Source organism: Argiope bruennichi, chromosome 5 (assembly GCF_947563725.1).
Source record: "Argiope bruennichi chromosome 5, qqArgBrue1.1, whole genome shotgun sequence".
Taxonomy (NCBI): Eukaryota; Metazoa; Arthropoda; class Arachnida; order Araneae; family Araneidae; genus Argiope; species Argiope bruennichi.
Genome location: NC_079155.1, coordinates 74,359,846 through 74,376,212, shown reverse-complemented (window position 1 = coordinate 74,376,212; position 16,367 = coordinate 74,359,846). Strand labels below are relative to the sequence as shown.

At 26.5% G+C, this 16,367-nt stretch overlaps 1 protein-coding gene across 1 annotated transcript in view; it reads left to right on the top strand.

The window, feature by feature from the left end:
* Positions 1-15,472, top strand: part of LOC129968645 (glycerophosphocholine cholinephosphodiesterase ENPP6-like) — a 202,711-nt gene extending 187,239 nt beyond the window's left edge. Inside the window, exons 6-8 of the mRNA XM_056082743.1 lie at positions 13,180-13,317; positions 14,165-14,279; positions 15,079-15,472. Of these exons, the coding sequence (XP_055938718.1) occupies positions 13,180-13,317; positions 14,165-14,279; positions 15,079-15,317 (492 nt within the window). The 3' untranslated portion in view covers positions 15,318-15,472. The remainder of the gene's footprint in view (positions 1-13,179; positions 13,318-14,164; positions 14,280-15,078) is intronic.
* The last annotated feature ends 895 nt before the right edge of the window (positions 15,473-16,367 follow it).

Below are 16,367 nucleotides of genomic sequence, written 5' to 3'. Positions count from 1 at the left end.
TTGATATTCTTTCCGCATGAGTACAGCAAAACGAGAGAATCACACCTCATTACCAACATTAAGCCGTATCCATAAATTGAAGGGCCAAGAGAAAGTCAAAAATTATCCAATCATAGTCAATCTCAGTTTTTAAAATATAATAAATATTTAATCACCATTACGAGAAACTTATTGCCATAAAAATCTAGCTAAACTTTGGTGAGTTTCATATCAAAGGCATTGCTTGAGAGAAAGCCAAGGTATTTTTAATAATTTCTTAAACTCAAACGTTAACGTTAACAACAGTAACGTTACTGTTGTTAACAGTAACGTTTAACGTTAACGTTTAAACGTTAACAAAAGAAAGTCATTTATCAATATTGTCGATTGAAATGGAATTATTGGAAATTATTGATGATTTTGGATATTATATAAAACTATAACTGTTTGCTCTATATAGACGATTATCCCTTCTATAATTAACAATCTGCCCAATGTTAAACTTAAAAAATGCCAAGTCAAGGTTTTCCGAGTAGGTTTTCATAATAACTGTTAAAGTGCAATGTGTTTTACTTTTGTAGAATTTTCTCTCTAATTTTGGCATAAATACATTTTTATTTTACAACTGCAATTTTCATTGTTTTAATTACGCAATTATATAGACACCCACTTCAACAATACCATCCACATTTTTGTGTACAAATTATGGAAACGAATCGAACTTAAAACAGTTTTATTCTGCGATGTCTCGATCTAGCAGTTCAAATCTCTCTGAAATATTTCGGAGAAGTCTTTTAACAAAGTCAAGAAATTTGTAATAACCAGATTAGTTTGTTTAAAGGTTATCAATCTATATCTTTTAGAATAAGTGAAGTTTAAATTTTTTAATTTAATTTAAAAAATGTCTTCAAAGTTTTAAATTTGAAAAAAAAATTAATAAAAGACAAACATATTTAGACCAAAAAAATCGTCAGATTGTACTTTAAAAATTTCCGATTATTTATCTCTATACTTGATAAATTTTTTTATTGAATTATGTATAATTATTTTATTTTCGTTATTCAATTAAAAATTGTTTTTTTCTTTGATGGAGTTTTAGCCTCAAAATTTATCTAATAATTGTCATTTTCTTTTTGTCTTAATCATATTATTTTATGTAACTACTGCATTCTAATTAAATTCGAAAATAATACAATAACTGCAAAAACTATAATTATAACTGCCAATAATTATATGCCTTTGTTTCATATTTCTTAAAATTTGGGGAATATTAATCCTTATATATATATATATATATATATATATATATATATTCTTTTACATTAACTTACTTCATGCTTGCAGGGATATTTTATAATTAATTTCTCACCCTTTTCATGATAAGCTAGAAAACTTTTAAACACTTATTTTAATACATTTATGTTATTCCACGTTTTTATAAAATATTTAGAATTTGGATGTTAGTTAAATAACAGATTTAACATAAATTAAGGTGATTGATTAATAATGATTCCGTGCAAATGGCGTCATCTGATGTAATATTTTCAAACATTTATAATAAAATATTATGAACTAAAGATTAAATATAGGAAAGATTAAAATATTAATTCTCATTTTAATTACAGCACAGAAATTTATTTTATATCTACGTTCATTAAATTAAAAATAAAAACTCTTTAAGCGCAAACGATTGTTTATTTACTAATATTATTTTTCGTGTTCATTTAGATTTTAAACAATAACATTCAAAATGTTCGTAACTATTTTTAACTATATCAGTTAGGAAAAATGGAATTAGAATTGTTACATAATATGCTGCTAATTTGATTTTTTTTAAAAAATACAGTATTAGAAAAACCGAAATCCAAGTTCATTTAAAAATATTTCAGTTTCGTTTGTAACCATGGAAGCGAACAATAAAGCAACAACAATAAAAAATAAAGAAAATATACGACGTTGGATACATTTTTATTGAAAATATATGCCTTCCGTTTTCTTTTTGATCCCTTCTTTTCAATTTCTCTCATATTTCACTAAAATTTCATGCATTTCTTCCGAATCTTTGTAATATTCTTTTTTTCCTTCGATTAGTGGCTAGAGAGCTCTTATCATCCGAAGCCCTTCATTAATTTTCTCCTTTTCATCTCGAAGTAGGAAAAGGCTAATTTTTGGACTTTGCCTCAGTCATTAATTCTTCTCTCTCAACATACCTTTTATTAAACTTATAGTTTTCTGTACAGAAGTTCTGCTTGTGATATTGCTGTTATCATCTGATAACATTTCTGGTCAAAAAATGATTGATTTTTGTTTTCTTGAGAAATCAAAGAATTTTCTTTTTTTCCCCCCCATGGAATATGTTGATGGGAGATTTAAAAAAAATCTTACTTATTTAGAATTTTTTCAAAAACACTAAGTCGAATTTTTAAGATCCACTGCATGCTTTTATCAATTTATATATATATATATATATATATATATATATATATATATATATATATATATATATATATATATATATATATATATATATATATATATATATATATATATATATTACTTTCAACTAAAGTATAATAAAGAATTCAAACATACTATAGATCTAAAGGGCCTAAAAAAGTTTAAAATGATAATTTTTTCCATCCAAAAGCATATCAGATCAGGGAACAAAAAATTTCACGAATTACTTATTAAATTATTTTTTTCGTTCGGTTCTTTAATGATTTTAATGATAATGAAACAAACTATAAAGGATAAGAAATAATTAAAATAAAATAATTAACTTTTCACTTTGCTATTTAAAGTGTTTTAAAAAAAGCTTTTACTAAATTTGTAACTAATATTTTCATTTATTTTTCTATTCAATGCAACTGATGTTGATAATTATATTACAAACTGCATATAAAAGTTTTTTGATCATCCTGGTTATAATAATTGTATAATAACTGGAATAAATTGCGCTCAGTTATATTCGTTGCTTTTATTTGTACAGATATTCTCTTGGACTTCAAATCACAATCAGCATGCATTTAAATTTTTTATTTGCAGTTGTTTTGCCATTTCGTGCATTAAATATGTTAAGCATAATTTCGTTTTTAATGTTACTTTATTTTACAAAAAGATAAACTAATTTCTTATTATCATTTTAGTTCTAAATTTCGATTGATGCTGATTGATAATTTTTAGTTGTATAAAACTCAACTATATAATCATTTATAACTATTTATTTGTTTGTTACATTTTAAATGAGAGCTCATATGGAAATAAGGAAAACCTCCATTTTTAAAAACTGATTCTTGAATCTGTGCTCATTTTGCTTAAACAAATGGGAATATTGTTTTTGAAATTTCTAAGTAATCATGTCATCATAATGTTAAAGGGCCACGGTATCTTCGGGGTAAGGTCTCAGCTTCGGAACCGGGGGGGGGGATAAATTTCGAGATCCGATTCCACCGAAGAACTTCCATGTAAGCGAGACTGGTGCACACCAAATCCGTCAAATACGAGTGACCTCCTGCTAATGGGACGCGGAAGCTTGGAGAGGGGGGTTGCGAGCCCAGGCGCCGTCCTCGTCATCTGAGCATGGTTCAAAATTACGAGGCCCATGTCCAAAATAAAGCCATAGTGTTGATTTAAAACGGGACGTTAATATAACTAAAGCAAACCAAATTCGTAATGTTAGGAAACTATTTTTCTTGAAAACTGTATTCATCATCCAGTATATTAAAAATATTAATTATTAATCAATAACTTATTGATAATTAAACTTTAGATATATCTTGAAAACACTTCTATCAGATTAACGGAAGTAACTTTCGTATCAAATAATTATTATTTGGTGCTAGTATATGATACATTTAATTCTGTGAGTTATTAAAAATTTTCAAACACAAACATATAAAAATATCGATTTTCGAACAAAAAAAAGAAAAGAAAAAGAAACTGAAGAATACTGGATTTTTACTTTGCTATTTTAAAATTTCAGGGATAATTTATTTTATTTGTTTCTACATTTTATTATAATAAAAAATAATTTTGTTGTATTAGGTATTTTTAATTGAATAAAAAAATTCTTAAACCACATCTATGTTTTTTCTATTAAAACTTTATAGATTGGAGAAACGTACGCTTATTCTTCATGTTAAAAAGTCTTTAAAATCTAAGGCTAATAGCATCTTATAAATATAAACATAAAAAAAAACTTTTCAAACAGTTTTTTATGCTTATATTTTTAAGATGATATGTTCATATAAATTGTATCACTGCATATTTTTATTACACAATGTATTATAAAAATGCATCTATTTATCAGCTTTTGATAATTTAAGAATTTCAATATTTTGAAACATTTTTACCGTAGGAATTTTAATGTTAAGTTTTATGACTATGATTATAAACATTATGATTGACGATGTGAAAATGTATATTTAGGATCCATTTTATATTTAGAATTCATATATATATTTATATATAGGATTCATTTGTGAACTGAAAAAAACATATTTTATAATTTGTATCAAATGCATCATTTTTTTTATTATTGTAGAATAACGTAATCATGAAAAATGCACTTAGAATAAATTTAAAACTTTGACTACAAAGGTAAAAATATTTAAACTACCTTTTCTATGCAACTGCATATATAAAGCTCAATATTTATTTTTTCAGTCGAATTCAATGTTTAATAAATCGCTTTAACTGCTTTTTAAATTAAATGGTAGTTACCTAGTTGAATGAAAAACTACGAAATAAGAGTTCTGAATCTAAATATAACATATTTTTTATTCTAGTTTTATAACATACTTTATAGAAATGAAAAGACCAACTTCTAAAGTGGTTTCTTCAAGATTAAATAAGCGTGAAGAGAATTTGAATGACAAAAGAATTTAAATGTTTCTTTTTCTTTCGAAATAATTTTTTCCAACTGATTTAAATTGCCTTGCGATTCCCTCTTTCCAAGAAACTTTAAGTTTATATTTTCTATGGGGAAAAAAACTGTTTTATTCATTCGTAATGCATTTACTTTCGTAAGTATCTTGAAAAAATATTATCCGTGGTTAAATCTTTCCATAAATGGAAAATATTTTATTAAGAAAATTCTTTATATTCAAGTTTTTCGGGCCATTGAAGCAGAGAATTAGCAGTTGTCCTTATATTGTGTTCTTTCATAAAAAAAGAACTGAAAAGAGTGATGAAGTGTACATTTTGAATCATAAAAATAAGAAAACTTTATAAAACATGAGACGATATTTTTAAGAACTTTTGCTGCAAACGATTATGTAACTTTTCTACTTTTACGTAGATGAAAGTATCATCTTTTTGTTAAAATGTAAAGCTTTTTTTTCTTCACGAGCCTTTTTAATTTTTAAAAATTTTATTTCTTTTTTATAGAAATCATTTTAAATACATTCTAAAAATTTCTGAAAAGCTCAAGTTTTTAGTTATATAATATTTTCCATCTTTCTATCTTTTCATATTCCTTTACTTTTTGATTTAATTTTATTTTTTAAATATAATTAATTTCAGTTCATTTATTAGCATGTGACATCTGAAAATGATAATCATTTGTTAATATGCTAAAAAATATTCGTGAATGATCAATTGAAAGAATTTTTCATGCTTTTAACAAATCGAATAACCGTAAGTTATCAGTTTATTAGCTTTTGGATGTTCTTGACGAATCACATCATTAGAATGCGATAAGAATATTTTTACAGTAAGAGAAATAAAATTTGTGAAAATTCTTATCATTCTTTCATCATCAAAGTCAGTTTTTGATTTTTGATTGTTATTAGATAAAAGAAGCGCGACTCTTTTGAACTAATTAGCTGTCAGATTATCATGGAAGATAATTGTTTTCATCTCATAATATTTACTAAATTCTTCAATCATTATTAATCTTATTTCAAATAAAATCAGAGCCAAAATTTCTTTATTCATAAAGGGAGAAGTTAAATCTTATTAAGGATTCGCTCTTTTAATTTATTCACTCTTTTGGTGAATTGTTTATTTCTTTTAAAAAGGTTTGGGTAAAAAAAAATATAAGATAATACATTAGAAGATGAAATGTGAAATTTAAAATTTGCCTTTAATATCGGTGTTTCATTTAAAGAAAAAATATTTCTTAAAGTGTGCATAATTCAATTTTGAAATCCCAAAAGTCGATAAATTAAGAATTTCAGAAAAAATTAAAATAATTATAATAATAATAATAAATTAATTAAATTTAAGTCAATTAAGAATTTTATAGGCATTATGAATAAAGTAAAGATTTTAAAATAATTTCTATTTAGATTCAGATGCTGACTATCAAACATCAAATGGATAATAAAAAAGGGTTACCTGTATTCTATTATTAAATTCATAAATAATATTGCAAAAGACAAAGTGAAAGGTTTAGAAGTAAACCATTGTTTTCAATCAATTATATTTCATTCAAAATTAAAATATTCATATTTTTTAAAATTTCTAAAGCCTAAAGAAAACATTTATTGAAATTTTGTAAGATGAATTTTTAAAAAAGACATCTTGTCGCACAAAATATTCATGTTACCTGCTCAAGATCCTTAGATAAGCAAATCTGAATAATAAGCTCATTTGCTCATTGATTTATCGAGTTGAGAAATGCATCACGGAGTTCTTGAACTCAAGGCTCTTAATCTCCAGAATGAATAGATAATATGAGTATTAACATAGCATTGAGATTACTTAGCAAGTGGTTGTACTTTATGCAGATGACTATTTTTCATGGAACAGTTAACTAATTATAACTAATATTTTGAAGAAAGATAAAGAGAGAAAACACAAAATATAAAAGGCATAATTTTGCATAAGTTATTTTCGGCCAAATCGGCCCAGAATCAAGTTGGTATTGTAAAGTTACTATGAGACATTAAGCATGAATGAGATATTGAGGTCTCAGTGTTCCTCGGAAGTATTGGATTATAATATTCGATTTCTTCGATGGCGATTTTGTCTTTTTTATCTATTTTCTAGAAGAATCTGATTAAGAGTTTTTCATGGAATTCTTGCAGTTTTGCAAGGCTGAGGTCTTTACGGATATCTTTTTTTATTACAAACCCCATTATACTATTACATTGTCGAACAGTCACGTTTTGTAGTATTTTTAGTACTGAGTTGTTGGTCTTTCAGTAATCGCCCCAATAGGCAATGGATATGAGATTAGAGGCCGAAGCATGGTTTTGTAAATTAAAAGCTTGTTATTTTGAAAAAGTTTTGATTTATAATTAAGGAGAGATAAATCTTGGTTTTAATTCTTTTATAATAATTTTATATGTTGTTGATAAATGCTCTCTAAAAGTGAACTGCTTATCCAGGGTGACACCTAGGTAAATTGTCATTATTCCATGGTATTGCTTTTGGAAACAACTTTGATGGTGGTAAAAAGTTTCGTATCCAGGACCAATGCACGGCTTGGTATTTGATGATGTTAATCTAGATTTTCCACGGGATAAGCCAAAGGATACTACCTAGCCACTATTATTCAGTCAATTAATTTAAGGTGCTCATTGTATAAGGTGTACTTGGTATGAATTCAGGATCATTGGCAATGCGATTATAATACCTAAACCATATTTGCCAAGATAATAATGATTAAAGCTAAGTTGATGACAGGCAAGATCGAATATCATCATGTTTCTATTAAGAACATTTTCACTTTGGTACTCTGAAGAGTAACTGTTCTTTCAAGAGTACATCCAACAAATTCAAATGATTTTATTCTATAGATGAGACACGCCAATCTGTCTGTATTTTCATTTTCTGGACTAGTCGACCAATTACGATATTATAGAAACAAAGTATCCATAACAATGGATTGTCTTTTGTTGTCTCTGAAATCAATTGTCTTATACCGTTTCTGAAATCTTTTGTCTTATGCCGTTTCTGAAATCTTTTGTCTTACTTTGGGCTCTGAAAATCCAAATATGGTGCTATCAGATCTCATTCTTATGACACCATATTTGGTTCGAGTTATCAAAAATACCCTCTCTGAGGGATAGTAGTGCTTGGCTGAGCAATAAGATATAAACACAGGTCAAGATATATCTGTTGCCACATTCCAAAATAAATTAAAGGCATCACTTGGCGTCTAGTCTTGAAGGATTTCATCTCTTTTAACTAATGCATAAGTTTGCTGCATTTATCTGTTTTTATGTTTCTATTGTTATATAGATGATAACGAATATCAAATTTTCCTATTTCAATACATTACGTAGTATTTACGGTTGAGTTAAGTATACCTTTTGTATTCTGAATGTAGTTATGCTAAGTTGACATGGGTATTTAAGAACCAGCTTATTCATGGTGGATATCTTGAAGAGAAATTATCTCATAGACACATGGGCGATGTTCCGTGACCTCGTGACCAACATCTCTGATATTCATTCAGGAACTACCATGGGAACATTGTGATTCTCTCAGGTTTTGCATTTTTGAGGATAGGTATATAAAAAGAATTTTAGTTAAGCAACAATTTATGAAACCAAATTCACAAATAGACTGTAATATCAGTGAATGGATGTATATTTATGATAACAAAAACAACATCTCATAGATAATTTTTGTTGACGTACTACTTGATGGAAATCTGATAAAATACATATTTTGTTTTCCATATGTGTGAAACCCAAGAATAATTTGTTTTGCATTTGCACATATTCATTAAACATATTTACTTTAAATTCGTTAATCATAAACATGTGCTTAATGTTTCACTAAGAGTTGATGAACTTTTTATAGAGTTTTGAGAAGTTTACTCTTTAATTTTATAAGGCTGTAATAATCAATATAACAATCTACAAACAAATATTCATTAAAAAGTTATTCATGTTAGTTAAAAAGTTTTGCACTTTATGTTTTTAAAGAATTTTTTGAAATAACAATCGATCCACTTTCTAGTTCTATTCAATTTACATTAAGAGAATCTGATGAATAATATTATTATATTCATAGTACAGATTATTCATTTTACTTTTATTCTTTTTCTTAAGAAATGTTTAACTTGAGACTTGCTAAAATCAAGTTAATTTCTTACCTTGAAGTAGGTATTATTAAACTTTTAAGTACCATAAAACTTAACTTTAATCCTTTGATCAATGATTTAGTATAATCTTTTAATAAAATAATTTATGTTATTTGGAACAAAAGCTTTTATTTCTATCGGTGCAAAAATGTTGGGGATATCTGTTACTTCTTATTCAAGTATTTTTTTTTTAAATCTTTTGAATTGATTGATATATGGGATGTTAGTTTTACTGTTGAAAATTATACAATACGTTTAATTACTAATTCATCATATGTTCAAGAATCAAGATAACTCGCATATGAAGTATTACATTTTTTAAGAAAGAATAGTTGATTTTTACCAAATTTTATTTGGATTCGTTTTTCAAATACATACTTTTTCATTAGATAGAAGAAATAAAAGTTTCCCATTTATTGAAGTAAGAAATATACCTTGTTCGTTTAAGAAGTTTATAAAAAAAATTCTTTTTGAAGTTCATAAAACTAAATTTTCAAGACATAAATTGAAAAGTGTTCTTTTAAAATAAGACAAATTTATGAGTAGTCACGTATTTTGCTACGAAAATATTTTATAAGTCAAAGAAAAGAAAGTGTTCGCTGCCTTTTCCTTTTAAACATTTTTTTTTCTCCCTTAATTTTCGCGCGTTATTCTCTTGTTAAAAATATTTCGTTGGGAAACATCTTTTCTACTTTTTATATTATTTACTGTTTTATGCTTAGCAAAAATTGGGGCGCATGTTTTATATTTACTATTAAAAAGGAATTTTTCTTTTGGCAAATTGAAATAAAGAAAGGGCATATCAAAATAAAATATATGTAGGTTTTTTCCCCTTTTTGAAGTTTATTCGAGTTATGTGTTTTATATTTTTAAATTAAATATCAAGTAAAAGATTATTCGCGGGATGTTAAAACAATTGATGAAAGGTCCTACATGGTTTATTTTAATAAATCTGACAATGATAAAATTAAATTTTAATAAAAAGATATTTAGAATAGTAACTGAAAATTCATTCCGCTTGAGAATGATGATTTCTTGAATACCACAGTATCGAATTCTTGATTTCTCAAAAAGTATTTTTCAAGTAAACAGAAATTTAAAAAACTACGTTTTTCTTATTGTCCTTAATCATTACTTTTTAGAGAAAGGAAACAACATACGCTTATTTCATATTTCAATACTCTAGTGGAATGAAGATCATTATAATCCTTGCAATGGAAGCAAGGGGACGTATGTTTACAGCAACATTTTTTAAATGATCATATTTCACACAAAGCAAACACAAAACCATGAAAAGACAATACAAGACATTAACACGCGCACACCTTAACAGAACAGCATCCCATCTCATTATCAAAACAATCGCAATGCACTGTAGGATGCATACCTAATCCACCATCGCCATCTATTATCCAAAACAGGAAATAAAGAAATGGAACTGCTACAATTCAAAAATAAATTTTTTGAAATCAGTTAATGCTTACAAAAATTATAAAGGGATATTACATTTTGTTTATCATTAATCATTTGTAAATATTTTATCCATTATAAAAATTAAATACTTATAAAATTTATAATTTTAATAATTATTTTCTGGGTTTAAAAATTATGAAACTTCTCCGCACAAAGTTATATGTTTTCGCTTTGCAACTTTAAATAAAAATGGTCGTTTTTCTTAAGTAGTAAATCAAATAAATATTGATTACTATTTACAGAATATATATATATATATATATATATATATATATATATATATATATATATATATATATACTACTTAAATGGCATTTTTAAACTTAATTATTTTCTCATAGTAAGAATTCAAATAAAGAAATACTTTTATTTGAATTTCTTATTATTAAGTTATCGTTAAGGTTTGTGATTTTTTTTGCAGTTTTTAAAAATCTAACTATCATAACTTTAACTATTTCTTATTGATTTGATCATCAGAATAACATTACTATATTCCACAAAAACTGCTTAATCTACAATTTTCTGCAAATTTCTCAGATAAAAACTGCTTTTCTAAGCTGATAAAAGTTTTTACTTCTTGATAGTTATCTATTTCTGCTTTAACTCAATGATATTGCGTCATCACAGGCTTACAACAAAAAGAGAATCAATTTCCTTACAACGCGCAAGACTACAAAAATTTTAAATTTCATCTGAAGGATTTAATTTTCCTTTTAAAAGTTTAGAGACAGACAGTTTAGTATTAAAATGAAAGGCTTAATGTTTATCACAACTGAGAAAAAGTTAACTACTGAATCTCTTTAGGATATTGATTCACGCAAGAAAAATCCTTTAACTGAAAAAATTCTGCTATAAAAATAAGAAATTTTAAAAGCGAGGAGAAATTTTAATCACGCAAAGCACAATCATTTTTTATTTATAATTTCACGAAGTTATATAGCGATTGATCAGCGAATGCTGCAAACATTTTTCTATTATATCTTTATATAATATTATCATTTTGATGTCTCATAGCCTTTTAGAATAATAAGAATCATTTTCTGAATAATAAAATGATTCTTGTTTTATTTTGGCCACTTTGTTTCACAAAGCTGTAGCTGGTTCATCGCAATAGCCTTTTGAAATTATAGGCAAATTAAGATTGCAAACAGTATTTGTTATTCTACCATAATAATACTGACTTTCTGGTGTCTCTGTTTTATTAATATTTTACATTATATATTATTAGATATAGAGCCGCCAAATTTAGCAGATATATAATGTGAAAGGTGGAAACGCGCATCTTACAGTGATTTTCTGTAATTTTAATTAGAAGTTTAATTAATTAATAAATATGCAAGAGTTTGGACTTTTTAAGCGATTATTGTGAAAAATATTGCAGAACAGAAATGATTTTATACCCTCTTAAAACTCAATTAATTATTTTTAATGATATCCATTTATTTTCCATGCACTCTTTCGCATTTTAACAATTTTTTGCTTAGATTTCAATTAGAGATTATTTTTGTGCTCTGAAAATTCAAACCATTTTCATTCTGTCATCAGATATTTAATACCGTGATTTTTCCTTATTGTTGAAAGATAAGGAAGAAGGTTAATTAAGGAATTGGTTAATTATGGATTAAACTAACATACTTTGAATTTCTGTCACATTTTGTGCTTAAGTATATTATAGTCAGGGAATCATGAATATTATATTATTTATATATGAGGGATCTAATCGAAAGTAAATGCAGTAAATATGTTTCTGGATAAAAATAACAGATATCTGGTAACAGATAACAATCATCTAGTCATCAAAGGTGCAGGTGGCTAAACTTCAATATAGTAAACCGGAAGCCTCTTGATTTGTTTTCGTCTTCTTCCACTTAACGTCCACATAAACCGTTCATAAGAGTCATAAGGATTCTAGCCCTGGAGTCAAGAAATGAGTCTTGTCGAGAACTATTTTTTTATAGAAGAACTAAGAGGTATTATAAAAGGAATTTTAAAAAAAAATTTACCAATAATTAACGCACATAATTTTGAATACAAAAATAAAGAATGTTAATGAATGGCAATAGAAAACTGAAATGTATTACCGATTTATTATCTTTCGACATTTTTGTTGAGGTATTTGCCCCAGCACTGGCTTAGTTTAAAAACCTCAATTTCATATATGTCCGGATATTTAAGGCCGTCATCAGAATCAAATTTCTAACATTGAAGAACCTCTACAGAAATTCTGAGGGTGATATGTCCGGGCTTTAAGGTGTCTGTGTTCCACCTTTCTACTCAAATCCTTGCAGATTTCCATCCGTTCGTGCAATAATTACCTGGTAAATACTTCAACATAAATAGCAACGTAGAAAAGAAATAAATTGGCAATATTTTCATTTTCGTTCCATTTTGTCATTCATTGCATTATTATTATTGTTATCAAAATTCTGTGCGTTTGTTATTGGTATCCCCTAATATAATCGAAATGAATAGTAAAAATTACTTAATTAGTAAAAGAAGTGATAAAATTGACGATTCCCTTTATTTATTAACATTAATCATTTTTAAACTAACATTATTTGCCGCTTTCTTGAATTTCTGAACGATAATGCTACAAAAATATTACAGATTAAAAGTTTTATGATGTGAAAATGTCGTTTCCTAATTTTTTTCTCGCAACTGCATCATCATTGCATTTCTGTTTTCAGGTATACGATGCTCTGAAAGGCATTCCAGGCCTGCATGTTTATTTGAAGAGGGAAATACCAGAGCATTATCATATAAAACACAACAGACTAGTATTACCAATTCTTCTAGTGGCTTCCAAAAATTATTATATTCGAGGAGTAAGTATAATACGGTGTTTGCGAATTCTTTTATTACGGCAGACGGTTCTGTAAAATATTTATAAATGGATGCAATAATATTTCTGGTAAAAAAATTATTCGAGGAAATGGAGTTCACTAATCTGTATAACAATTTTTCTTTCGAAGCAAAACTCGGAATCATAGTATAATATTTTTTCCATTTAAAACCAAAATACTTTTATCAACGAGTATTAAAACTTTCATTTTGGTAAATAATTTCTAAACTAAAATATTTCTGGTGCGAAAATCTTTCAAAAATATATATGTATTATTTAGACATATTTGCAAACTAATTTGTACCAACAACTTCAGCATAAATTTGGACAGTTGATGCTAAATAATTAAAGATTTAATATATATATATATATATATATATATATATATATATAGGCATTTCAATAAGAAAAAAAATCAATCGAATTTTTTGACTTTTCTTCATTAATTTTTGACTGTATAATTGCAGGAAAACTGTTTTTACACATTGTTATAGCTCAAAAACAGCTTTTCAGTTATAAAATGTCATTTTCATACAGTTTTTTTTCAATTGTAATAAATTTTCAAAAAATATTTTTTTTTATAAAATTAGTTCTTGTGTTTATACAAATGCATGCTGCTAAAATATTAAATATATTTTTTCCAAAATTCATTGCCGCTGCTATAATTAAGATTAATATTTAAAATTAATACAAGGGTGGATTAATGAACCCTAAATATTTCTTTCTACGATATATAGTTTTAGGATTTCTTATTTATCTTGTAGTTCTTAGAAGAAAAATTTCATCTCATGCATCAATAATTTTATCAAGAACTTCCTTTACTTTTTTAGTTGGATATTCCAGGGAAAAGTATTCCAACAGGATCTTCCATATCACTCGGGTCCCATGGATACGATCCATACGAAGTTCCTGATATGAGGGGTATATTCTTTGCCCGAGGACCAGGTGCATTTTTTTACTCATTATATTTTCTTTATTTAATGTCATATACCTGTTTTAAACAAAAATGAACGAAAAGGTGAAATTGTGTTTTTATTGTTTCATCACCAAAATATAAGTTTATATTCAAATAAAAAAACTTTATAATGTGTATTGTTCAATAAATTGTAGGCTTGAAGAGCCAAGAGAAAAAATAGTACATTTTAATGACTTTTCCCAAATGTTATTCTAATTAGATTTAAATATATTTGAAATGTTCCAGGTGTCTTAATTTTTGAGGAACTTAAATAAAATTGATGATAAACATTTGGGCTAAACATTAAAAGAAATGAGGATATGCATTTTATGCTTCGATTTCTTTTAAATATTTAAAAGTTAATTTTAGTTCAGAAAAGTATAAAATTCTCATGAAAATTCAGAGCGTGTGCGTAAAAATATTTCTAAAAAAATTAACATTTATTTGGAATTATAAAATCATGCACAGTTTTCTTCCAAATAATTTTGTATAGGGTAATAAGGAAAAAATGATGGAAAACCTAAAAATTAAATCACTTGTAATATTTTTAAATTAAAAAAAATGACATATTTACTAAAAATAATATATTCATTTTTAAGAGTTTTTTGTTAGATATTTGGTGTATATATATTCAATACATGAGCATAAAAAATACCTTAATTCTAAGTGAATAATACTCTAAAGTGCTTAATAGAGTCCGCCGTATTCTTAAAACCATTATTGAAGAGTAATGGCATTTCATTTCACTAGAAATTTACTTATTTACCTCATTAAATTCTTCTCTTTTAGGTCTGAAAAAGAACTATATATCACCTCCTCTTCAAATGGTGGATATTTATGGCATTTTATGTGAACTTTTAGGCATTCAGCCGTTGCCAAATAATGGCACAAAAAGCGTAACAAAAGGAATCGTTGCTCTTCCCCTTTCTTCAGCAAATAGACTTTCCCAAGCCAGTGTGGACGTTACAACTGGTGTTTGTGTTATTTTATACATATTTCTATCCAAATATCTATCCTTTCTGACGTGACAGAATCCGGAAATATCATTTTATACGTTGTTTTTAATGCATATTCAGGAATTTATCATATGTATATATCTACATCATGTATGAAAATGATGTTGGGAAATGTAAAATCTCTGCTGAGCAATTAACCACAAATAATTCTTTATTTTAATTATTTACAGTGGACTAAAAGATTGAAAATATTATTTTATATTAAAAACAATGCTATACTGAATAATTTGATACAAACAGAAATTTGTGATTTTAAATTAATAAATCGTATTGGAAATATGTTGAGATTTCTAATTTTCTTTTTCCTTTCTTATTCAGGACTTAACTACTGGTAGAAAAAAGTTTGAGGATTGTTTTCAATTACCAATTTAATCTTAATGAATATAGCTGAAAAGTAAATTTTATTTCATTACATACATTTAACACATCATCATTTTTCTAAAAGATTAGACTTAATCAAAATCTGGAATAAGATTTCCCAGGTATTTGCAGTTATTCACAAAATATTTTCTAGTTTAGATCATTTTAATGGGGTCGCAAGTGTTAAGAACTACTCAAAGTAATAAATGAGTTGGAGATAGAAATGACAGCGCATTTAACAACGAGCGGGTGATGTTGTAACCAGTTAAAATCCTCACAAATTACTAGATTAAAACAGGATAGTATTTTGGTCTTCGGATAAAGCTGGGAACACATTGACAATCAGTCAACATATTGAAATTAGCTTAGTTTTTCGGTACAAATCTGTTAGCAATTGACCAGAGATGCAGCAAATTACAGTAAATTTTGTGTAGAACGTTGCCTGATTTGAAAAAATGGATCATTAATACGAAGAATTGTAGCAAAAATAATAGATTACAGAAACTACAATGCCTTTATTTACATCACCTGCTAGACAATGCCTGACACCCAATGAATGAAAAAAGAAAGATTTATGTCTTAGAATAGAAAAGAAAGAACAACAGAAGACTTTAAAGGAAAGAAGGCTATTCAGGGTTTTGAAAAGGTATGAAGATGGATCATGGAATGCTCTGAAAATTTCAATCAGATTATGATAATCGC